Raw genomic sequence first — 27,991 nt, forward strand, 5'->3', positions numbered from 1 at the left:
TTCCAGTTAGGAGTGAGAAGTTGAGTAAAGAAAAAGAAAAAATATAAATGTATCTTGTAAAAAAAAGGAAATAAACAACAATCCGAACCAAATAAAACTAAAAATAAAAATAAAAAAAGAAATAAGATGAAGTTGAGAATTCTGGAAAAAAATTGTAAGAGGGAAAAAATGAGCTACAGATACGAAACAAATAATTTATTCGAAATGTGAACAAAAAGTATACTCTGGGGTTTTATTTTTATTCGTACACTTCAATTGAACTCGATTGAAAAATGGAAGATTTCAATGGGGATTCAAACATTTCTCCCTGATATTAACATTTAAATAAAATTATTATAACAATTCATTTACTGCTTTATGGATTTTAAATGTGTAATATACAAAATAAACGTATATATATCAAGTTATAGTTTTAATTTAATGAAGAACTTAGAATTTTTTCTGAAATTTTCCTTTCTTTCGGGTTGATTTTGTTTGGTTTGATGGAATACGACAATGCAACATAAGAAGATCTGCAAAGGGGAGGAACCTCCCGGAGACTTTCTATGAAAACTGGCCCTTATTTAGGTGTTAGACACATGAAGAAAACCCGAGAAACTCCATATTACCAGGCTGTTGGTGAGGCGCGAACCCCGACTAACTAGCAATATTCAATAGTGAGACTTTCATTTTTTCAACTGAGTCTAATTTTAATCTTAATCAGAATTTCTGAATTTTCCTAAATTAATTTTAAAATTCATAAAAAAGAATAAACTATATTAAACAGGTTATATTTTTATAAATATGAAATATTGTTTGAAATTATTACCAAAGAAATACTAAGAACTGAAAATATTTGTCGACAGAAGTTATACTTCACACGTTTTCGTTAGGAAATAAATTTCTCAACTAGAGGATCGCGATCTACGCATTGTGAAAACTGATATCTAAATTTCAGTCATTAATTAAGTTAACAATAATTCAAATTTTCATAAATTAATCATCTTGAACCCTTAATTGTTAGAAAAAAACAGCGCAAAGAACTAATTACATGATATGAACTTTCATTTTCTTTGATACTAATTTAGTTACAGAATCGTTCTTACACGCTCCAAGAATTTAAATACGTAAAATCGATAAGATAATTCAGATTTATTTTTATCTTTTCTAATTTAAAATATGCAAATCTGTAAAAAAATTTGAAATTAATTACATTTTATTTTTAATTAAAATGTAACACATTTTCTGACGTAATAATATCAATCGATAATTGTTTACTGCAAAATTTCCCAATCTTCTAATACATTGACGGATTGTGATATACTTAGAAAGGAAGTAAACTATTAAATATGATGATCGCGATCTACCAGTTGGGTATTATGATTTTAATTTATTCAATAAAATGCTTTAATAAATAAATATTTATTTAGATTTCTTCATTTATTTTAAATAGTTTTAGTTATATTTTATCTAAAACAATTATTAAAATGTTTTTTTTTTAATTAAAAATATAAGTTAAGAGATTTACAGGGACAATAATGTCAATTCTATTTCAGCACTTTTCAACCTTTTGACTTATGGAAAAATCGTGATATACTTAAAAATACAATTAAATTATTAACGTGATCGCGATCTACCAGTTGGAAATGTGGTTTTGAATTTCTAAAAGTAGAATTTGCTTAAAATATTGCAATTTTTTGTAATTTATATCTACAAATCTTCCTAGAAACATGCGAAATATTTACTTAAATTTAGGATTAGATACAACATTGTTATTTTTCTTTTTCTGGTTATTTTATCTTCAAAAATAAATATATAAACTTTTTATCTTCATTTTTTCGATAAGAAGTATCATAAATCTTTCATACTCGAAATAGATAAAGTTATACTTTCATATATTTAATTAATTTTTAATCAGCCAATTCATATCTTTATAAATATTGTATATGAAAAGGTACTAAAAATTTTTAAAAACATATTCTTTATAAATTAAATATCAAAGATACGCTTACTTTTTTCATGGTTATTTCCAGTTTTTCGACTAGTAGAACGTGATTTACCGGTTGAGAAACGATCGACTACTTCTGATTACTCTTAACAATCTCTAATTAATTTTAAATATTCTTAGATATTTTAAAGTATCTATAATTTCCATTTATTCATGAATTAATATAGCTGTATCTAATTTTCGACTATTCTTAGATCACCATTCAATTTATGCAGTTAATTTTCCACTATTCCTGAATTATAAATTCCTGTAGGTAATTACAGACTATTCCTGGATCACTGTATAATATTGATAACTAATTTCCTACTATTCCTAGATTATTGTATCATTTCAGTAACTAATTTCCATCTATTCCTGGATCATTATATACACTTTCAGTAACTAATTTATGAATCTTCCTCGATTGTGGTATAATTTTCCGATGCACCTAGAAGGAAATTATCAACTAGAAAAGCTAGGAACAGCTTTAATAAAGAAGGGAAAACCTTATTTAAATAATTCTAGTATAATTCACGTTAACGTTTGGCTATTTTACATTAGAATGGTTTAGAAAAATGTTGGTTGACCGATCAGAAATTTCTGAAAAACATAATTTAGACCTCTCCATAAATTATTTTCTCTTAATTCTATTGAGATTCTTCGAAGAATTCTCTCTACAGTTCGTTAGAGAAGCCTATATTTCACGAGCGCGTGTCAGGATTATAAATAAGAAATATCCAAAATTCGCCAGATATTTTACCTAATGATACTGTAATGATTCGAAGATAATAATAGCTTCTTAATCATTTAATAATGAATAAAATTATCATATTTGGCATACAGGGTGCCCCACCGTAAAGACTAAATTGGTGTCGTCTTTAAATTTTCTTTTATTACTAATTTCGTAAAAAAATATGTTGCTCACTCAGTTTTGATTCGTATTCACAAATTGTTCGTGAGATACACCAAAGATTAACTGCCTAACTGATATTTGGACCATGGTCCAAATATCAGTTAGGCAGTTAATCTTTGGTGTATCTCACGAACAATTATATTAATTGATATTAACTATAACTATAAAATCTCACGAACAATTATATTAATTGTATTATTAACTATAAACAAAACATGTTTTTCATGAGTTGAAAATTTATTCCACAATCTTTTATAGCTATAAAAATAAATAAATAAATAAAATATTTATAACAGTTTTTAGATTTTTAAATCCATAAATATGCATATAAGTTTTAAAAAATTCAAAATATAGAGTAATATCAACAAAACCCATACTTATAAATGATTTTTTTTTAATATTCACAATTCTTTACAGTATTATTTTCATAATTTACTTATTAATTAGAATTTTTTCATTATTTGTGACAAGTAAACTATTTTCCATCAGTATAAAGAAATTTTCATACAGGGAAGTTATTTCCTTTTTTTTTAATACAACGTTACATTCTGTTAACTTTATAATACTTTCATACTCACTTAAACATGTACAGTACAAAACAATATAGAACATGAATATATGTTGCATGATAATATAAAAGTTATTAGTAATTTTATTAATTCAACCTTTCATATAATGGCCACCCTTTTTGAGTTCGTGTGCCTTATAACATAACTGAAATTTGAAAAAATTGTAGACCTATAAATTCCCACTATCGTCCGTCCGTCTGTCTGTCTTTCCTTAATCTTGAAACGGAGTTGGATAGATAAAAGATGAAACCAGATATGAAAACCTTAGGGGCAGGAGGCCAGATTAACTATATAAGAACTTCCGATGCAATCCGGAAGTCATTTTATTTCGATTCAAAAATTTTCCCCCGAAAGGTGTTGGATAGATGACCAGCACGACTCACTTAAAAGAAATCAAACAAATAAGCTTTAAGTATAATAAATGTGAAGTTAACAGAATATTCTCAATCAGCTTGATCGAGAAAAAGATGATAATTTTAATTTTTTATTACGATTTTATATTTAGTTAAGATAAATTTTAAAAAAGTAAAAAAAATCGTATATGTTGCGTGCCAGATAATTTTTTTCCGACGTGCCACTTTGGGCACGCGTGCTATAAGTTCGCCATCCCTAAACTAGAGTATTCAGGTCCAGATAGAGATGGTTCAATATTGTGATTTGGTTCGAATACTAGACATAGAAAGATCCTAAAATTTAATCTTTCCTATAAAATATAAACAAGAACGTGGTATGACAGTGTAATAAAAAAAAATCTGTTTCTTTTTCAGTTTTATTCGTATATTTTTGAGCTTTCTGAGATGATAGAACTCACATCTGTAACTGACTCGTATTCTCGTAGTCTTAGTTACTAATAATTTATTACTTGAGAGGAATAATTTAGATTAACTAATGTATTCCTCATATATTATACTGTTACTAAATCTTGAAATAAAGAAAATCCTAGATTATACATTTTGAAAAAAAATACAAAATGTCACCTATATTTCTATGAATGTGTTATTGAGTGATATTGCAGCTTTACATAAATCTACGCTTATTCTTGCAATAATTCTTTCAAATCTTGACAAAATTCTGTAAATCTTATGCAATAATTTGAGTCATTTCTCTATCGACGATAGATTACCTCTACATTCACTAACCTTCCCTCCATTTCTATTCCTTTCATGAGGGAAGTACTAATAGTCCTTCCTGGTATGGACTATAACGCATTGCGAGCACGAAATATTCCATTTTATCATAACGAAATTAAATTAATTATTAAATACACTTAAAATAATGTTAATATTTTTTTTTAAATGTTGATTAAAATATATATCATTAATATATGGATAATTATACAAACTAAAGGTTTCATTTATACGTGACTTCATACAGCAAATTTTTTTAAAATATTGCTGGAAATAATATTTTTAAATGTTTTTCAATATTTTAATGTATATTTTGTTAATAATTTTCCAAATAATTAATTAAACTAAATTATTATATTTTCAATATGAAGTTAATCAATAAATTAATATGTAACAGTTAAAAAATTAGCTCAATAAATTAAACTTTCTTTCCCAGTTATCTAACTTAATAAACATATTTAAACACGTTTATATCGTTATGATGCTAATTATCTAGATTATTTTCATTTTATTTCAGCTAATTACAATTTACAACGACGTTTTCCAACCTTTATTTTTAGTATAATTGTATTGCAAACAAATTGGGTTCCCGATCCACCACTTAAGGAATGAAACCATATATCACATTTAAGGCCCTTTTTTTTAAAGTTATTACCAAACTTGAGGAAAAAAAATCATATAAAATTTCAAGAAAATAGAAAGAAGGATACTGTGAGAGACTGATATAAGACTTCATAAATATATCAAAACTATTTTCCAGGATATTTTCAAGGAACGATATCTTCTTCGCCAAGATAAAATGAATACTCGTTTCAATTTTTATATGATAAAAAATATAAAAATAAAATATTTTAAAGTTGACTGTCAATTTTCAGGTAAATTGAGTAAATAAATAAAATAAAATAATTGAAAATAATAGATAATCACATTAATTCAGCAAAGAAAAACGATAATAATTCTTAAAGATAATGAAGATTAATCAGTTTATAGCTAAATTCGCCATCATTTAAGAAAGATAATCGAGTTGAAATGATGATAATTTAATAGATAAAAGCATAATTAATTTGCTAAGTGTGTATGAAAGTTAATCACATCTGGTTTTGAACACGCTACAGAAGATTCAGGAGATGAAGTTGCAATGATAGACCCATAATACGAAAACGTATAATAATTATGTGGATAGCAGGATGATAGAGGTAAAAATCGAAGAAAGAAAGAACAGGGAAGGGGATTGCAATAGGAAAGAATACAAAAAGGAACAGGAAGAAGGAAGAGAGAAGTTGAGGAAATAAAGAAAAAGAGTAGGCCAGAAGAATATGGAAAAAGATGATCTAAAGGAAAAGAGGTTGAGTGAAAAGGAGGAAAACGAAAGAAAAAAGTGGAGAAAATGAGAAGATTGTATAAAGGTTGATCTGAAGGAAAAGAGATTGATCGGAAAGGGAGCGAAACAAAGGAATTGAGACGTATAATAAGAATAGCAACCAATAGGACAAGAAAAACTAAAGACAAAAAATTCTGACACTCAAATTAAACATTTTAAAAGTTTTAAGTTATTTTAAATGGTTATTTACATAAAATTAATTAAAAAATCCTATTGTTTTCTAACAAAACTTTCGGGTATTATAAGATTAAACAGATAAATAGCGCAATAAATTTGAGGAAAACAATCCTTTAAAATCACGAAAGTCATACATTTCCAATGGCATAGTTTCAGCTACATTAATTGGTAATTGTAATAAATTAAAATTAATTAAAATTATTGCTTAAGAAACTTGGCATATAATTCATTTAAATTATAAGATAATTAAAGATTATATATTACATGTTTAATGCTTCAGCATTATACTCTATAAAACATAAACTTCTTTAAGATATATATATATATTTATATTTAAAATTTATATCGTATATATATCTACGATAAAAATTTTAAATATAAAAATTTTATGCATTAAAAGTATATTTTAAATAAAATAAACACGATTCTGACTTGAATGATAATGGAAAATTAATAATAGATTTAATAATTTAGTGCATATTCTCCATTTTTAACCATCTTGCAATTGATAAATATAGCATATCAGAATGCCCATGTACTGTACCATAAATTTACAACATTCTTGTACCTGATTGATAGAATATAGGCATTCTTATGCTTACATTCTGTAAAAAAATGGTTGTAAAATATGTTACTTGTAATATCGCTCACTTGTAATATCCCTTACTTTGCAAGAAGAAGAAGAAAGGAATTGATAAATCTTGTCATCTATAATCTTACAGATTACCTGAAATAAGCAAGATTTTTGAGCGGAAATGAAAAATTGTCATAAAATGTCAAACTTTTTTTGAAGTTTCGGTTTTGCATTTGGGATTTTATCGATTTTTCTTCGTTTTCATCTACAAAAAACACTTGGAAATAAAAGTCAAAATATTTAAAACAAAGCTCCCTGCGATAAGAATAATAAAAAAAGAAGAGAGAAAGAGAGAGAGAGAGAGAGAGAGAGAGAATTACACCCATTTCAGTTATACTAAACTTTATAAATGAGGTAGTTCTCGAGAGATCTTTGTAAATTTTTTAAAGTGTAAAACCATACTGTTGTCATAAACGTGTACTGGAAATGAATGAAGTGCAGTAAATAAACCGTTTATAAAAAAAGAAAAAGATAATGGAAGAAAATAACGACCTTCTTGAAGAAAATATATCATTCCAATGCAGATTTATATGTTCAGTAATAATTTCGAGTTAGGCAAATGGAGTTCTTCCTTTCATATATTGATTTTTTTCCTTCTTCTTCTTCTTCTTACTTTTTTTGTCCACACACATTCAATATCTTCGTTCGTTCGTAAACGTTCATTTTACAATTTTTATCACGTAGCAATTTCTATATATACTCACTTTTAAAATCCCTTCTTATAAAACTAAGGAATTACGGAGATATCCAAATTATTTCTTGTATAAATATCGACAGAATTAATCTTTTTTCAAATTATATTATATGATTATCAGACGTTTACATCAATATTACTCTTAATCCTTTAATTAAATATTATAATTAAGTATGATGTTATTGTGTATTATAGTATTAACTTTACTAACATGTAATTATCCTTATGTAATATATTAATCTAAAGGATTATTTATATTTACTATGTTTCCTTTCTATATAATAATTGTAAATTCTACTTTTTCTCAATAAACAGTAATGGCATGGCTTATTTTTGATGTAATCCTTTTTTTTTTTTTTTTTTTTGATCAGATTAAGTTATAAGATTACTTATATTTACTGAAGTTTTATTATTTTTTAATAAGAATAATCCTATTTTTTCTAACTGAAAAAACTTTTCATTACTATATAATATATAATCTAATTTTTACTAGTGTAATGATGCTTACGTTTCCTTTCTGTATAATAATCTATTTTTTAATAATTAAATCTAATTATAAACCATTCTTAAGCATTTTTCTGCATAAAGAATAATATTACAGCTTATTTTTCACTACTACAGTCTGACTATAGTACTAGACTATATAATATATAGCCCATTCTTTACCATAATAATAGTATAGCCTACTGTACTGTTTACTACTATAATAATAATTTATGATTATAGCCAATATTTTATTGCCATATAATAGTATAATATAACAAAGAAAAGCGGCGCGTATGTAATAATATACACGCTACTTTTCATTATTATACTTAATAATAGAATATACTGTTCGTTATTATGTGACAATGGCACTATTCACAGAATTACAATATTCTTTACAGCATTTTCTGGTGAAGTTTCTCTGTTATAATACAAAATTTGATTGGCAATATAATAACCAAGCAAGAAGAAAACCAGAAAGGAAAACTTTCTGGTTTACTCTACATTAGTTATAATTATATTGCCGATACTAACACTAAATTACCTTTAAAAAATAACCTAAAATATTAATTTTGTTTATTTTTATGTCGTATATTAATAACTAAACATCGTTAAAAGTGATAATTAAGTAAAAAATTTGAGGATAAACAAACAGATTTACTGTTAATTACAGTATATTTTATAATACAGTATATTTTTTTTTGTAGTACAATAAATGATGTAAACAAAATTACATTAATTATCATTAGAGAAAACGTATTTTTAGTTTCATTTAAACCTGTTCTAAATATTGCTCTAAACTTATTAATAAAGATCATTACGATGAAGATTAATAGTTAATAACGATGAAAAATTATAATCTATCTTTAGATTTTCATCCATCATTAACTTAACTCATAATTAATTCTGTATAAGGTACAGTAAACGTGACCATTCGCTGAAAAGACTAACAATACTAAAGCCAAGATAATTACGTTACATCAGACATAGAAGATGACGTTAAAACATATCATCATCATCAACAAAAAACGAATTATTTATAAATATAATTACCTAAATAAACAATTAATAATAACGTAAAATTTGTTTATTTTAAATTATTTTCATGTAAAAATATAAAAATTGTCGAAAAATATTATAAATTCTTACTGATAAATACTCTATAGAGCTGAAATGGTGCGTAAAATAGTAATTTACTACGGTCTAACGAACAGTAAACAATCGATACACAAAAATAACTTTTTTGAATTTTTCTAAAAAATTTTGTATTTTTTCCATAAAAAATGCATTTTTTTTAGAAATAAAAAAAATTATTCTCGAAAGATACATTATTGATCTAGTAAATCGATCCGTAATAAAATTTGAATTTTGATTTAAATAGTTTCACATTTCGACAATATTTGAAGAGAATTTCTTACTTTTAGTATTATTTTTTTCGTATTTTATAAAATATTTTTTTATAAATTCGAATACCAAAATCAACAATATATAAATAATATACAAAATTTCTTAAAATTTAATATATTTGTGTAATATTTTAGAAGAAATAACTCATCAAGAGTACATTATATGTTATTTTCCTTAACACACGCTGGAGATTACGTTACAGAATGCATTGTATCGAAGAATAAACAGATCCATTGTTCTGTAATAAATAATATACCTATAATAATTCTTCTATACAGTTAGAATAGAAGAATTATTATAGATACGCTCTGGCTTATTATAGAACCTATTAGTGAATTAGTTGTAATAGAAGAATAAATTAGAATAAATGTACTGTATATAATTATTTTTCTATATAGAATATCTATAATAATTCTAGAAAATTATTATAGGTATTCTTTACTTCTTTATAGAAGATATTAGTTACAATGAAAGAATGTATTAGTTATTGTAGAAGCTGTAGCAGACAGGTTCTGTAATAATTAATTCTATAGCTTCTATAACAAGTAAAGGATTTCTCTATATAACTATTTATATAGTAGTTATATACAGAAGTGTATCAGTTGTTATATAATAATATACACATAATAATAATATAATACATACAGATTCTATAATAACAAATGATAAAGCATAATTAATATATCTACTTTATAAAGTAACTAATCTATTATTTTATAATAATAGCAGATACATGTACTACATTTTCATAAATGTACTTTTTTTATAGAATGTGAATAAAAACATCTGTTAATGTTATAGAAACAACCGTTATTACAGTGCAAAAATTCACCTAACTTACTATCTACCAAAAACCAGGATATATTTAATGTTTTTTTTTTTTTTTTTTTAAAGTAATGTTTCATAACGATGAAATTTATGAAATGAGATGCTAAAGAATAAAACAATCGTCAAAATTGTTGGTGTAAATTGTTTGCAGAAACAAAATATTGGATAAATGCCAAAAGAGGAGGAGGTCATCCGATTGAGAAATTGTGAAGTAACAGGTTGTTTGATTCTTTCACATCATCATGATGTAAAAACCATTTTATACATAATAAAAATTCCATATATCTAAAAGATTTTCTTTAAATTTACTTGAGATTTTATATGTTAAAATTTATATAAAAAAACTAACATTTTATTAAAATAAATTTCATAAAATATTTTAATATCATGATACTTTCTTTTATAATATACTTAATTGTCTTATAATAAACATCACTGTATTAAAGTATTTTACGCAATTTATTGTAGTAAAAATTATAAATTTTTATATACATTTTAACATATAAATTCGATAAAATTATTTTAGATATAAGATATATGCAATTCTTCTATATAATGTAAAAACCATTTAGTACATAAAAACCATAGATCTAAATGGTTTTCGTAGAATTTATTCAAGACTTTATACGTTTAAATATATAAAAAAATAGTTTATATAAAATGTTTTATGTAGTGATAGGTTTAACTTATCGTACGGCAAACCAAGTACAGTACAGTACATAAAACTAAGCAAGCTTACATAGTGTAGTAAGGTAAACTAAAGTAAAATAATCTAAATAGCTTTAACTTTAAAATATCATCATATTTCATATTATAAATACATTTTCCTATTAAATATAATATATTAAAATATATATTTTAAACCTTTATTTTAAATATCTGCTATATTGATGTGTCGTTCTATATTTTGGTAAGCTCTATAGAAACATCGATATTGTTATACAGTCGTATGTCAAACTAATTTTAAAAAGAAATAAATAAAGAAAAAGGAAAAAATTATTTTTTAAAAAAATAAAAAGAAAATGCCAATAAATTTTAAAAAATAAAAGATTTATCCTCAAGGTCGTAACGTGTTAGAGGCCATTGTATAGGTTTCGTAGGCAAAGGTTAAAGACTTCACGAGGAAAAAGACTAAAAAGAAGATAAAAATTTCTTTGATAAATTTTTAATTAAACCAGAAAATATATTTCATATCCCATTTATTGATTCATTTATCTTACAATTTTCAGTTATTTTAAATATAAATATTTGATATATCTCGTTCGATAAACTGTCGATTCAAACTTTATAAAAATTTTATGATCTTTTATATATATAAATACAATGGTTCGTCGCCCTGTATAAATTTCGATACCGAGAATTTATAGTTACTCCACCCAATTTTCTTGTTACAACTATCTTTGAAAGAAAATTCGAAAAAATAAAAATGCATACCATGTATTTTTAATACGTATTAATTAAAGAAAAATTATTACTTAACTTCCGTAACCGTTTCAAACAAATAACAGTAAAATAGAATTGAGATCGTAACTTGATGACCATTAATTAAATATATACATACATACACACACACATGTATATATAAATAACAGCTAAATAAATTTATATATCTAATACATTTATTGTTAAATTCCTCCCTCTTAAACGAAAGAATAGGCTACATTCGATTTTGTATTATTTATATACTGTACTTTTCTTTCAACTGTTGTCTCTACAAAATATAAATAAAAGAAAACGAATTGATTTCCCCAAGGAACAATAATAAAAAACTAAACAAGATAATCAGGAAATTAAATTTATCGCCTCTCGTATTTACCATTTTGTCTGTTTACATTTATAATCGAAAAAATGCAAATACAGAAATCAAATATACTTTAAAGCGTCTCACTTTTTCTTATAAAGATACAAAATAACCATCCCTTAAATATTATTCAATATTCAAAAATTTCTGTAAAGAAAAAAAAAACATTAACATCGACAAATCTGTTGCTTCCTTACATTCCAATTCGTAAAAAATCGCAACTAAATCAAGAGGTGTTTTTGCACTCTACACCTGAGTAACCTTCTACAATACAACACACTTCCCATAATGTTCACATTAACTTTATATATCAGCATTTAACAACCCGGAAAATGTATAAAAATCTTACCGATACCGTTTGAGATATCTGTTGATTCGATCCTGCATTAGCTGGAGGTTTTGTGTTGCCAGACATTTTCGAAAAGATAAAGGTGATATCCTCTTCTCTACGGCTCAAAAAACCGCTACGTCTAGTCGTCAAACCGTCTAACGCTAAACTGTCCACCAGGCGGTGCTCCCAGTTATATCTCACCCCGTCACGTGTTTCGACTTTTATGATATCAACATTCCAAAAAGGTAAAAATAAACTCATTCTCAATAGTAGAAGAAAACACGAGGCATACACAAGATACACATACAAATTTCTTAAAGAAATTATAAAGTTTTAGTTTAAAAAAATATAAAGAAAATGTACATTTGTAAGCATTTTTTAAATGTGTCATTTGTTAGGAAAGGATTAAAATTTGAGCTTTTTTTTTCATCCTTTCTTCCAAGATTTTAAGAAAAAGGATTCCAATCTTCGGGAAAACGACACGCGTGTGATCCTTTACAATAGCGCAATTAATAAGTATTATCGCATAATTTATGAAATTTTGATAGATTTATAAAATAATTTTCGTTTGAAATTTTTATATTTACGATCATCTGAATGTAATTTTTGACATTGATCGTCGTCGTAGTTAAGCAAACAGCACACATGTTGCACGTAATGCTGCAAATAATCTATTTATAGACTGACGAAACTGGTACTTTCTAAACACACTACAATCCTTAGATGAAAAAGAAAAAATCGTACAATAAAACTACAAAAAATAAGTTGAATAAACCTACAAAAATACACCGATTTACACCGTACTTCGTTCCTTTTGTTTAGAAATTTGCAAGATTTTAGACACGATTTTAATTAATTTAATTGCACTTTATGCGAAATTATTGTCATTTGCATTACTCTTAATTTGAATAAAATGTTAATATGAATGACTATGAATTAATTAACGTTTGTTTTAATAATAATTAGCGCTTTCATTTGCTAATTAATAAAGGATGAGAGAGGCTGTTGATAATTTTGTTAATAAAATATTAATATAATTTCTACGGCAAAATTTCAATTAAATTATAATACAAATCATAAGTAAATATCCTAATTTTAGTAAAATGAAAAATTTTTAGACGGGGTGGAACTGGGGGAGGAATATTTAAATATTTTTATACACGCTGCAGCCATCTAGTGAATATTTTTAAAACTAAATATTATTAATTATTATTTTTTAAAATTAATTCGAATTATTCTGTGTATAATTAATTTATATAATTAACTGAAATATTTCATTAATTTATTAATTTTTATAATATATATATCAATAAACAATAATTGTGATGATTATGTAATTGTAATTATAATTAATGTAATAGTGCTTTCGGTATATTGTTTATTTAAAGCTATTTTAGTCTTTAATAATATAATTATTTATTTATTCATTTTAAAAATAAATTATAATTTGAGTTAATATATAATTTTTCAACTAGTCGATCGCGAACCCAATTTGACAAATGTCATGAACGTAAAACAATTAAAGGTTGAGGAACATCGTTATAGAGTAACTCGAATCATTGTTTACATAACAAATTACATTTTGTATTTTTTATATTTAATTTTTTAAAATTTAAATTTCATTAAATTTTTTAAAATAAGTTTGTTTAAAGCTTGTTTTCTTATTATTCCAATTACTTGTATTTCAATACTTGTAAAGTATTAACTTTACTTGAAAAATTACTATAACTTTGATTTAATAATTGCATTAACTAAGAATTAAAAAAAATTAGTAAAATAAATATATAATTAAATATATACAAAAGAAAACAATTATATTTATTTTATAAATTTCTTATGTATCTCATACACATAAATGTACTTAGGTAAACTTTTATATAAAATATACCTGCAAATAATAAAAAATTCACTTATAAAACCAAAGAAAAAGATCATAAAATTTAATAAAAAAGAGAAAAAAAACACAAAATTTTTTGAAATTTTTCCTTGATTTATTTTTATTTTATTTCCTTGAATTTTTTTTTTCACATAAGAAATGAGCAAAGAAAGTAAAAACTACTCACTTTTTTATACACTTTTTTATTATTTAATAATGTATAAAAGTTTATTTGAATATATCAATAGTAAATGTTTATGAATAAAGAAGTGTAATAATATCTATTAAATATTTATATGGAAAAATATTATTCGTATTTGTTACATTTGACATTTTCTCAACTTTGACAGCTGTCCTGTGCCATATTTAATATTGTATCAAACAAGAAATGAACACAACATATTTATTGTTTCATTTATTTTTGAAAAAGTACGACAAATAAACTGTTTTGTGTTATATCAAATACATGCTTCATGATCTGTGTATTGAGTGCTGTATGAAGTACGTGGCACATTTGTACGCAGGCCCTAATTACACGATGTATAAATAGTACATATTGAATATTTTCTGATGTTTATAATGCGTATATTGTACGCGTTATACACCGTATAACTTGCATATATTGAGTATTCCGTTACTTATAATTCTTGTGTACTGTGCACTAAAGGTCGTGTATTGTATAAATTGTATTTATTGAGTGTGCTGTGTGCCATTTACAATGAGTATACTGTATGCTGCGTACTATATATTGTTGTATTATAAACAAAATACATATTTTATAACTATACCATTTGTTATGTGCTACACGCCGTGCATTGTATAAATTGTGTACTGTACATTGAGTATACTTTACGGTTTTTATAATGCATAAATTGCGCGTTTTCTGTTGTGTACGCTTTATATTGTGTTTATTATGTGCATTACTTGTTGTACAAACTGTGTAAACCCTAAAATAAAAATATAATAACTATTCACTGTATGAAACGTGCGTATTTATGAAAGAATTTATCGACAAATTAACGTTTAAAATTATTGTATTTTTTAATTTTAGCCGAATATATTCATAAATCAATATTTATTTGTAAATGGTTGTTTGATGTAATCTAAGTGCTTAGTCATGTAGTACGGAATTCTTAATGCGAGTCGAGTTTAGTAGTGACGTTGTTTGAGGTATACGATAGGCATTAATCATCTTTGAAAAACATTGAAAGAGTTGAAATGCACTCTCCCCCTTTCGTTTTTCTTAATATAACTTGAACATATTTGTTTTCATTTGTGTAAGAAATAATATTTTTAAATATATTTACTTATGTTAAAGTTGTACATAAAAACATTTTTATCTTATAAATAAATTAAACGTGTTGTGTTGTATACTGCAATTAAATCATGTATTAAATAAATTGCGTATACTGAATATATTTTGTGTTGTTTATATTACTCATACCGTGTACTGTATATTGTATATATTAATATTAAGTGGTGTGCTTATTTTATGTGTTATATGTTGTGCAAGTTGTGTAGGCTTAATTTAAGTATGCTATGTATTACTTATGACCGTGTGTTATAAGTACGATTAAAAAAAAATATATATATATATATATCAGGTTTTTAACAATAAAAAAATAAATGTACTGTACACTAACAGTCGGATTTAAATGTACATCGTTAAAAAAACACTCCAAAAAACTAAGGAATGCTTTGAATATACATTTCAGAATAATTTGACATCATATATTTTTTAATTTAAACCAATAATTTTCTTACATTTTCAGAAATTAAGGAGTAACAAAAATACAAATTACAAATCAATAATTTATTACTACATTTAATTATTATATATTTATTATAAAATGTTTTTAAATAAATATTTACGAAAACATTCCCTCTCATCAGTTATTAATTCATAATTCAAGATAAAGGTTAGACACTTCTGATAATTTCCAAGAATAAGGACTAGGCTACGAGTTCATGGACTTTGTGCAGTTGACTTGGATTTAAGTACTGTAAGTTTGTCTAGGACTCTAGGTCAATAGGATCTAGTGTCATTGACTTTTATACAATTCTATGTAGACCTTACTCCTTAAATTCTTACAAACAGATTAAACTAATTATTTATATCATTCAAATAATAATCATAATAAGGAATTGTCTTTTTTGCAATAGATGTTCTTCTAAAGAATGCATTGTTTACAAGTTAATCATTGATACTTAGATAGCATCAGTTAAGGTCAATGTTCCACTTCGACATTTATGCACCGTTTGTTCCTAGTTAGGTCATTAAAAATCAATAAATAAATTGCATAAATATTAAAAAAATTCGGTCAAATAATAATAATATTATAAGATTTAACCTAATAAATTATAAATAAAACTAAACCATAATTAATTTATTAAACGTAAATTAAAAAAGAAAGTTGATTCCACTTATAATGAAACATTACGATGCATTTTTGATGAAATTTTTAAAATATATTTTCGAATAACTTATATAATAAATTGATTTTTTAGAGAATTTGTACACATTTTTTGATTGAAGCAGTTTTCTTCTATAAAAAGCCGGAAAATTTAATATATCTTTCAAAAAAGACGTCAGTTATGAGTAAACAAGCATGACAAAATCATCTGTAAAAACAATCTTGATTTTTATTTTACTTTTTAAATTTAAGTTCACGAGATATTAATTAATTTTTTTGAATAAAAAAAATTATAAATTAAAAGATTTCATTAATTCCTCATTAAAATTTTTAATGAGCAATTAGCATTTTTTTAAAAACAAAATGCGCGTTAAAAATTTGTAATTTATATTGAAATTTAATTTGTAATTTGATTTTAATTTTATTAAGCAATAAAATGATTTTAAAAATAAAACATTAATATTTAATTTTTTAATTTTAATAAATATGAATACAGTATAACAAATATATACATTTTTAAAATTTTATTATAAACATTTGTTTTATTGTTTTAATGAATTTATTATAAAAAAAACTAAAAATAAATATTTTATCTAATTTTTTATACATTTATTTATAAAAATAAAAGTTAATTATTAAATATAATAATTACAAAATTGATTAATTTAATTAAAACTTAATAATTTTAACTGATTATATATAATTATATATTAACTATAATTAAAAGATATCAATAACTAAATAGCTGTAACTAATAATATAATATAAAAAATTATTGCTTAATAAATTATTTCCTATATTTAATTTTATTAATTAACGTTAATAAAAATATTTAAACAATATTTTAGATTTTTATTCATAAATCTGTTTAAAAGTTATGATTTATCACAAAAATACTGTGATAAATCATGACTTAACCTTCAAATATTATGAAAATTAATGGAGAAAATGCGTTAATATTGAAAATAAATTAATAAATTTAATTAAGTTTTTGAATAATTACAATTTTGTAATATTTAAATAGTTCATATTGTATTAATTAATAAAGTGTATTAACAAATTCAGGTATTTTACTGCTTTAAAAAGTTAAGATTATTTATACAGAATTATACAATAATATAGCTTAAAAACATTTTAAAATATAGTTTATAACTTTTTATCAGATGAAAATTAAACAATAAAGTTTTTACTATACAACAGATCGTGATCGACAGATTGAGGAACTTGTGTTAAGTATTGAAATAATATCGATTTTATAAAATTTCGCTATGATGAAATTAAATTTTTGATGGAATTAATATCCGAAGACTTATGTTAATTAGTTTTAAAATTCGATTTATTTAAATTTAAAATATTCTTTTCAAAAAAAAAAAAAAAAAAAAAAAAAAAAAAAAAGAGAGAGAGAAGAAAAGAAAAAAGGAGCAAAGTACAGTGATGTTGGAAAGATGCCATTTCTTCTAATATCTGGCATATGGCTGTAAACAACGGTATTTTCTTTAAATAAATATAAGAATTTACTAATAATTTACTTAAAATAATATTGAATTTTAATCAAGTTTTAATACTTTTTACAAATTTTTTTAAAAATTTAATACTTTTTTCCTTCATTTTCGAATTTTTTGCTCTATATCCATAATTATTAGATACGTTACTTTGTATAAATTACTAATGATTAATTAAAATATTAAAAAATAATAATAAAATGAATAAATTTATATTTCAAATTTTAAAAAAATTGAAAAAATACGTTAAAATTTTAAATTTTAAGATATTTTTTCACATTTTTATGCGATCATTTGTAGGTTAATGCTCAAAAATGAATAAAAAAAAACTAAAAAAATTTATTTAAAATAAATTCAAATCAGCAATTCTAAAAACGCGTACGCTTTTTTTATATATATAAAATCTATTCTTGTGAAGTAATTTAAATGATAGAATTTTATATTATGTGCTTGATGATCACAACGTTCAACACATTTAAAATGTGTTGCATCTATTCTTTCACTCGATTACACAGCTTTCTATCAACAATTTCACTAAAAAATCCTTACTTTTATCATCATAGTATTAATAATTTAAAATTATTTTCCATTAAAACTTCAAAAATGTTAACGAATTTTGTATAAATAACAATATTTTTGCATATAAAATATATACCTCGTTTTACGACTGCTTACTTTACAGCTCCCTATTTTAAAATTGCTGTACGTTTTCTGTAATTATTATATCAAATGCCTTATATAAATGCAATATTATATTGTTGACCATATCTGTAGTAGTACGGAGCAAAAACATTTTCACTTAATTCATAACAAGGAACTTATTGGAAACAATATGGCTCGCTTTACGACGATTTTTCAGGAAGGAATTAGGTTATAAAAACGATGTTTAGTATAGTTTTAAATGATTAATACATCAAAATGTGATAAAAATTAATTTTTTAAGGCTTTGAAATCTTTAAATTTTTTAAAATTTAAACAATTTTTAACCTTAAATAATTTTTTTAAGGTTAAAAATTTACAAGAATAAAAAAATGTTCATTTTAAGGTATCAAAAGTACAAAAAAAACCCGCCGTAGTTTTAAGAATAATTTTGATTTTTATTTATGTTTCATGAATTAATTTTAATTTTAATAAAAGGATTTTAAAAATTAATAAAAATTTTCCGATTTTGCATCTTACTCAATGAAACACATTAACATGAACTAAAGATCTATATTCGCTTACTAATTATTGCATCATTCAGCTTAGAAAATTGTTAATTAGATGCAAAAGAGAAGATTTTAAGAATTAAAATTAAAATTAACGAATTTTCAGTGATGAAAGAGCATTCAACGTGAAAATTTCAACATCTCAATTTACATATCTAACCAAAGAATATAAAGTAATATTCAGATAAGAAACATGTTTACTTTCTTACTTATGTTTTGACACTATATGACGTGATTAAAATTAATTATCCGCAGATTATAAGTTTATTTTGATACTTAAAGCAATGATATTCAAATTTCCAAGACCGAAATTTAATGAGAATTAAAGTTAATTTCCCTGGAATTCAATGGTATAAAATCGACAAATAAGTACAGAAAAATTAAATATAAGGGAATTTTTCAAAGCAATAAACTGTATTTTTAATTTGTTTTTAATTTCTGTAAATATAAAATCTTGTGGAACATAAATTTGTTTTAAAAATTAATTCAATTTTTAAAAAATAACGTTTTTATATCGTTGAGAATCGACCAATATCTCACTCCAAGTGTAAGAATATTCTTGGATATTTTCCTAATATTTCGAGAATATCAGGAGTACACTCAAGGAGTTTATATAAGAATGGAGCCCCTGATATTCTTGAAATAAAGCTGTAGGTTTAGTTTTTATAATATTCGTACTGTTGAGTAAGGTCTGTTCGATTCTTCCAACACCCTTCTCGGATTATTGGTTCTATTCCAATATCCTTACTACTGAAGTAAAATTGTCGGTTTGGTTTTCTTAACATCCTTACACCTGGAATAACATTGTTAAATCGGTCCTCCTGATATTCTTACTTTTGGAGTAAGATTGCTGAATCGATTCTCTACAGGAACAATTACATCTGTCTTTTGTTCTTGGTTTTCTTAGTTTGGATGATCATTTATACATTTAGAAATACACTTTGTTTGTCGAAAAAGAAAATTGAAAAGCTTTCCAGAAATAAAAATGATAAATAGTATCACATCAAAGAGTTTTTTTAAAATAAGAATTAATTAAAACTTTAAATATTTTCGTAAATTTCATCAATTTTAAATTGATAAACATCACCAACATCTTTCTAATACTCAAATGAATACAAAATTACCAAAATAAGCAACTTTAATTTCAATTTCGTAGTGTAAACTATAATTATCCACATCAATAATAATTATTTGCAATTTGTTTTGTTTCTTCCATTATTTACACTACAGTTTCATTACCTATCCACCATATTCATTAGAAAATACCTTAAAAAGTTAATTACAATCGCTTTGTAATTAACTTATTACATTTAAGATATATCTTACATTCCATTTATCTTTTATGCACCAAATAAAACTTCAAACTGGCATTATGCTAACAATTTTCTTACTGTAATGAAGTGAAGGATTCACCATTAAAACAAGTAAAATGCCTTACTCTTTCATGATAACATTTACATAATGGCTTCCTGTATATTCTTAATGGCTTTCTTAATATCGGTGCTTCTTATAGTTTTATCTACTTAATGCCGCGTAGTATCATCTCACGTAGTAGTTAATGTTATAAAATCATTGAATTTTTATAATGAGATATAAGTAGATATAACAATAATTGACAATGATAAATATCAGTAAAATACGAAAGTAACACCAATGCACATAACCGAAACGTAAGAAAATGGAAAGAATTTCATTAAAATTTATTTTAAAAAATAATTTAAAACTAATAAAATTTAATAAAAAATTAATTTAGTTTTATATTTTTTTTAATTCTTACATTTTATTCGTCAGAAACTTTGCCAAAATGTCAAATAAAAACAAAAATCTACGTTCTTATATATCCAACTTAGGAATTTTAATGTAATCTATTTAACTAAATAAATCATTTTCTGTAAATTAAACTGGATAAATCATTTTTGCAAATTTTATTCTCAAGAGTTAAGACATTTCTAAAAAAAAAAAAAACTGTTTACTATTCCTCAAAACAGATAAAGTCGATATTAATTCATTTCATTTATAAAACATGATAAATCTCTTAAAATTGAAGAAATTCCATGATTCTATCTCTTTATTTTTATTTAAAGAAACTTTAATGCATTATTTATTATTATTTTTCACATTTATCATTATTTTATCTTTTATTATTATTATTATTATGTAAAAGAGACAGCAAAAAGAAATCACATCAAGGGATCGTCAACAAGAAGTTTATGGTTTTTTTTCTTGTTGGGAGCCATGATGTGGTCATGAAGTATAATGAAAAGAATCGTTCCTTCATCAATTCATGTAAAACAACATAATGAAGGAATCAAGTGTTGAAGGAACCAATGAAAAAATAGTTTTTTTCATCCTTTATGTGGAATCATCCCTTCACATTAGTAAAAGAACCATTCCTTTTATCAAAGAGTTCCTTTTTCTAAGTAAATATTTATTACGAAAAGCCATAAGAAATTACTACAATAATTATTCTTTCCTAAATAATTCCTTTTATTAATTATTTCATTTAAACTACTTCAAATCTAGAACGATATGAAGGTCCAAAAAAAAAAAAATCATTTCAATTCGTTTCGCATTGCTATTTTGTTTTTCTATTTTAACAAAACTTTATAAATCGTTCAATTTTCTATAAAAATCTTGACTTAACTTTATTTTTAGCCGGATTTTTCTAAAATATCACAAGTTTCTCTAGAGGGATGCAAATCGTGCTTGGTATCAGTTATTGATCGTAACTTAGGTATGCAAGACGAACAAGAAATTCTTCATTGTGTCAAAACAGAAGAAAATATTTGAATTTAAAGAAGAATTTACTTCATTTATTGAAATAAAAATTCTGCTTCTGAAATATTCCTCTTTTCCAAATCAAATTAAGTGACCTATTTTCTTGCTAATGGTCATGTATTTCTTTATTAACATTTGTAAACAATCGTGAATTTTTCTTTTCTATGGCGTGATAACTTATCGTGTCGAACAGAAATTATACATTTTCTTTTATACATGAAAACCGTGTTAGATTTTCAAGGTAAAGATTTAAAAATTTAGTAAATTCAATAGTGTAAAAGAATTTTTTTTTTTTTTTTTTTTTTAATGATTAGACAGATGAAGCCGTAAATTTGACAAACCGTTCATCAAAATTACTTTTTTCTGGCAGCTTTTTGGAAATAAAAAGTTGTTTTGATAGATTGATATTGCAAAAATATAAATAAAGTACTATAAATGATTAATTTGATCGATCAAGCTTATAAAAAATATTTAAAAAATGCAAAATTTTGTAGTAATTTTATTCGTTTTGTACTGAATATTCCTTCTTAAAAAGTAGCAAGTTTTGATATGAAATCTTACAATCTTTCAAAAAAACACGTAAAAGTACCATAAATACGCAATTTTATAGATTAATTTTGCAAAAACAAGTAAAATTTGCTACATTATGCGCAATTTTATAGTTAATTTTATTTGCCCATAACTCAATCTATTTTAATTACAGTATTCATCATGAATATTGCAATTTTCTGAAAGATAATTTTGTTTTTGATATACTAAACTTGAAAAACACAAATAAAAGTACCATAAAATGTATAATTTTATTGATTAAGCTTAGAAAGTACAATAAAATACTCTATTTCTAGCTATTTTATTTGTTTAGTATTTGGTCTTGCTAGTTAAAATATTTATCAAAAATTGCTATTTTTTGATATTCTTTTAAATAAAAAGTTGTTTTTGATAGGTTTTTAAGTATAAAGTACTATGAAATGCAAAATTTTATACTTTAATCTTAAAAAAAAACAAGTAAAAATACTATAAAATTTACAGGTTTGTTGCAATTTTACTTGTTTAGTAGTAAGCCTCTTTAGTTGAATATAATCAAAAACTGCTATTTTTGATAGATTAACCGTAAAAATCATAATAGTAGTAGTATAAAATGCATAATTTTATAATTTAATATTGCAAAAACAAGTAAAAGTACTATAAACTTCATACAACTTACAGCATTACCGAATACTTATAAATAACTTTATAATATGTAACTTTAAAGTAATTTTATTAGTTTACTATTCAGTTCTAGTTAGCGTATTCATAAAAATTGCTACTTTTTGGCATTATTTTTTAAAAATTCAATAAGTAAAGGCATTATAAGATGCATAATTTTATATTTTATATAAAAAAAGCTATGTTTTATGCACATGTTTACAAAAGAAAACAGCATCGTACGATCATAAAGTTTTGATGTAAGAGCTTAAGTTATGGTCACTATCATTTTTAAAATCATATTTTAAAACAATAACTGTTATAAAAATGTAGATATCAACTGATTTTTATCAAATTTAAACCATAAAATTTTATATAAACTATTTTCCAACAATGAATATTTCCCTTTATGAATAATAGAAATCATCTAAAAATACAGGTCCTGATTGTAAGCTTACGTAAAATAATACCCTAAAGTAAGATATTTTATAAAGTTTAAACAGTGAACAAGCAATTTAATATGATATAAAATGTATTTTTTTATGATTTTTATTTTCGAAATTGCTAGATAAAATGTCTTCTTTTCAGGAATCAAAAAAACTGCAGCATCAGAATTTATTTTTTTTCTTTATTTTTACTTCTTTTATGAAACATTTTACTAAAAATCAATTTAAATTTTATTAGTGTATAAATTACAATCTTATCTTTAAAAAATTAGCAAAACTTTGATAAAAATGCAAATGATAACAGCGCAAAAAATCCTTCGATCCTTGAATAATCACGTTTTAATATGGACTTTTAAATAAAGAAAAAATATATAATTTTATATTAAAATATTGATTAGATTTATTTCTTTTTCGTTTACGTTATAGAAAAACTATTTAAAAAGTAAGATATTCTGACATAAAAATAGAAATATCACAGCTAAAAAAATTATTTTAAAAATGATTAATATATATATTAGTACCAACCGGTGTATCGCGAATCCCTAGGCAGTTCAAACAATAATGTTTGATTAATGTCACCTTCTTTCAATAGTCTGTACTTTAAAAAACGGTTGAAAAGAAATTTCTGGATAAAAAATAAATATTTTTTTCAACATTTATTTATGTTTTTTGCCTATATTTTCATCAAGAACTCATTAAATATTTCACCCTTCTCGCATCATTTCCTTATTAAAAATAATAATATCTAGTTTGTAAATAATGTAAAATTATATAAATTATACATTCATTTCTTAAAATTTAATAAATTTTTATATATAAATTATTTTATAATTTACTTATAACGCGATTTATATGATATGAGCTATTTTTAGATCGATGATTTTGCTATTTTTAGTAATCTTTAAGCAAATAAATATTCTAAAAATGAATTTTTTAATGATTTAATTTTTATTTAACAAGAAAACTTAATCAAATCTTAAAAATTTATTAATATTTTTATTTAAATATATATTTTTTAATTAATAATAAAATAATTAAAATTTACATTGAATTTTTATTACTTCTTCAAATTTTGTTTTAAAATCAGTAAAAATTAGTAAAACAATTGAAAAAAATGTTGAAGTTAATCAATTTATTAATTAATTTAAAAAATAAAAATAAAAAATTTAGTTTATTTAACTAAATAATTTTTTTTATTAATTTACAAACAATTAAATTAAATTTTAATTTGTACAATTTTTAATTTTAATAATTATTTAATTTAAAATATTCATAATTTATGAATTAATTTAATTATTATTATTATTTTTTTTTAAATTTTAATAATTTTAAAACAAAAAAATATCTAAAAACAGTTTTAATCATTCAAAAATTAAAATTATTATCGTCACTGTATAATACAATTAAAGAATTAATTTAAATAAGAGTTTTTAAATAAACTCTTATATTATTTTCATATTGTTAGAAATATTAATTTAAAAATTGATTTTTCAAATTAAAATTTTTAATAATATTTTTTAAAATTAAAATAAATATAAATAGCATGAAAAATACCATTTTTTAAATGTTATAAAGTAGCATAAATAATTAAAAATAAATATTAACTATATGAAAAATTAAAGAAAATATTGTTTAAATCTATAATAAATATTGGCAGATTTTTATTATTTTTTTTCTTAATTTATTTTAGGAAAATAAGATTTTTTTTCTATTAGTTTTTTCGTGCCACTTGAGATTTTACTTCTTACATTAAGACAAACATGAACATTAAACAAGAGTGAGGCTTATACAAATACTAATCTTTCTTGTGATTACAATCAATGATGTTGAGGACAAAGTTAATTAATTACAATTTATTACTTTTATTAATTAGCTTATTTTTTAAAAAATAATTTCATTACTTACAAATTAATTTATAACAGTATTTGTCACATTATAAAGAATTTTCTTAAATAATTTACAGTATTTTAAATTAGATAGTTGCATAATTAAATTCTAGATGATTTAACGAAAGTTTTAAACGTGTTTTATTGCATAATTACGATTAATTTAATAATTTATGACAATTTTAATCGGTAACTCGAGGACTCCATGTTGATTAAGTTTATCGTCGATCGGTAATATAGCGACTTTTCAACTTTAAAAAAACTGGTTAAAAACACGGATAAGAGAAATCTTAAATTGATTAATTAATTATTTAAGTTAATTGCACTTAAGAAACTTGATTAGGGAGACAATATAAAACATTAATCAAGGAACACTAATAAATTCGATTAAAGTAATTTAAATGTAAAAGGATGTTTTATCATCATCTGTACAGATTCATGCTAAAGTTTGTCTGATTAATTATGGATAAAACTCAAAAAGTAAAGTATGTTTTACCCGTATACACACGAATGAACTTAATATAAATTTTAAAATATATTTTTTAATATATTTACAAAGACATGTTAAAGAAATTCAAATAAAATACGTATAAATAATGCTGTATGGATTACCATACTCCACGCTTTTTATAATAGTTTTTTCTTTAAATTTTGCTGATTCTAAGCACGTATGATTGTGTTTCCATAAAATTTGTATTCAGAGAATCGTTTTTGACACGGTTCTTGTTAAGGAAATGAAATAAAGCTACTAGATAAACTTTTACTCATACATTTGATGCTATATCTGACCTTTACTCAGTGAAGAAAAACATTATTCAACTGAAGAAACCAAGGCTTAGACGTAATATTTAATGACATTTTATAAGATTTTACACAAGAAATTAGTTTTTAAAATATAATTTGAAGAATATAAGAACATATTCAGATAAAAACCATACTTAAAGTGTGTTTCTAAACTTTCACACTCATTTAAATCAATGTTTTTTAAAGTTTGTGGTTGGCATTTCAACATTTACACTACTGAAATTATGTACAGTATAAACGTTTTAAGTTGGAAATTTTAGTGGTTTCACAAAAATATCCTAGATAGAAGAAAGGGGAAAGAGAGTTATTCGCTGGGTCTAATTAAGTTTCCAATTTAGAGAGGTTGTCCACCTTGAAAGGCTTTAGTGTATAAATAAAATTCGCCATTCTCTTGAAAGGGAAATTTTCATTTGTATTCAACAAAACATTTATTACAATGAAAAATGTTTTTCGAATTTGGTATACTGAAAGTTGGGTATTGTAAGATTGTGTTAAAACTAAAAATTAAATTATTTTATAATTAAAAAGATTAAGAATATTTACACATGTTGTTAATGTACAGTAAATATATACATGTTTATTTATATCTGGAAAAGAAGAATAGCTGCAATCTAATAATACAAGATTATTTACTTCATAAACATAGAATAAACATTGTAATTAATTTCTTAATTATTTAAAATATCGAATTATTATTATATAATAACTATTTTATACTTACTTTAAACAAAATTTCTTTAAATGTTTTGTAGCTTATTTAATCTGTTTTGAATAATTTCTTTCATTTCTTTATACAGAATATATTTATTTGATCGTAATAACGCATTGTTTTGTATTAAAGACTTTTATTTACTTTTACATTGAAAAATATGAACAATTGATATAAATCTCACAAACAGATTTGTGAATAATTGCAAAAAGGATGGAAAACATGCATTTTACAATAAAATTCGTAAAATAATTGGTTATAATGTTTAAAAACTCTCAAAATAGTAAAAGAAGCTTCAGTGAATAAGTTGCTTTCATACTTTTCATAGTTTTGAGTGAATTATTTATTTATTTACTGAAGAAATCTTTCATTATATAAATATAACACCATTTCAGTTAATGATTATTACAGAAAATATATTGTAATGTTTACTATTATTCTCATTATTTTGAAACAGCGTATAAAGTAATTCTTATTACTGACTTATATTGAGAGAATTTCTTTTTTTTATAGGAACTTTAGTCATTTTTTTTTCGCTTTGAAATTTGTACTAAACAAACCAGATTTGTACTGAACAATGAGAAAATGTATGAGTTTGTTCAAAATATTTCTATTTGTAATCATTGATTACAGATAAAATTTTGTGTAAAATAATATAAATATTCGTTATTTCTGATAAAAGAATAAATTTAATTATTAAAAAGTTAAAATTAAAAAAAATTGACTTAATTTTTCTAACGATTAAGCAACGAGGGTCTTCCAAGTACAGTAGCTGAAATGTCCTCGTGATATAGCTGTTCTTTTTTCTTTATATTGACGAAAAAGGTGTTTAAAAAATATTATTTCGCACATTTATAAGCTAGAAAAAA

The 27,991-nt window shown here is 23.3% G+C and overlaps 1 protein-coding gene and 1 long non-coding RNA gene across 7 annotated transcripts in view; one reads left to right on the forward strand and one right to left on the reverse strand.

The window, feature by feature from the left end:
* Positions 1-27,991, reverse strand: part of LOC136985709 (inactive dipeptidyl peptidase 10-like) — a 202,359-nt gene that overhangs the window by 113,876 nt on the left and 60,492 nt on the right. The window contains exon 1 of one of the 6 annotated variants that reach the window (XM_067283041.1): positions 12,339-12,594. The exons of 4 other annotated variants lie outside the window; for them this stretch is intronic. In XM_067283041.1, coding sequence (XP_067139142.1) covers positions 12,339-12,575 — 237 coding nt within the window. In that variant the 5' untranslated portion in view covers positions 12,576-12,594. Of the gene's footprint in view, positions 1-12,332; positions 12,595-27,991 lie in introns of those variants that run through there. One more of the 6 variants, XM_067283040.1, reaches the window with a different exon arrangement.
* Positions 1,243-27,712, forward strand: LOC136985717 (uncharacterized). The gene is made up of 3 exons (XR_010882375.1): positions 1,243-1,353; positions 1,536-1,647; positions 27,636-27,712. It is a non-coding gene; the product is annotated as an uncharacterized lncRNA (long non-coding RNA).

Source organism: Centruroides vittatus, unplaced genomic scaffold, assembly GCF_030686945.1.
Source record: "Centruroides vittatus isolate TY-2023 unplaced genomic scaffold, ASM3068694v2 contig_975, whole genome shotgun sequence".
NCBI classification, from domain to species: domain Eukaryota; kingdom Metazoa; phylum Arthropoda; class Arachnida; order Scorpiones; family Buthidae; genus Centruroides; species Centruroides vittatus.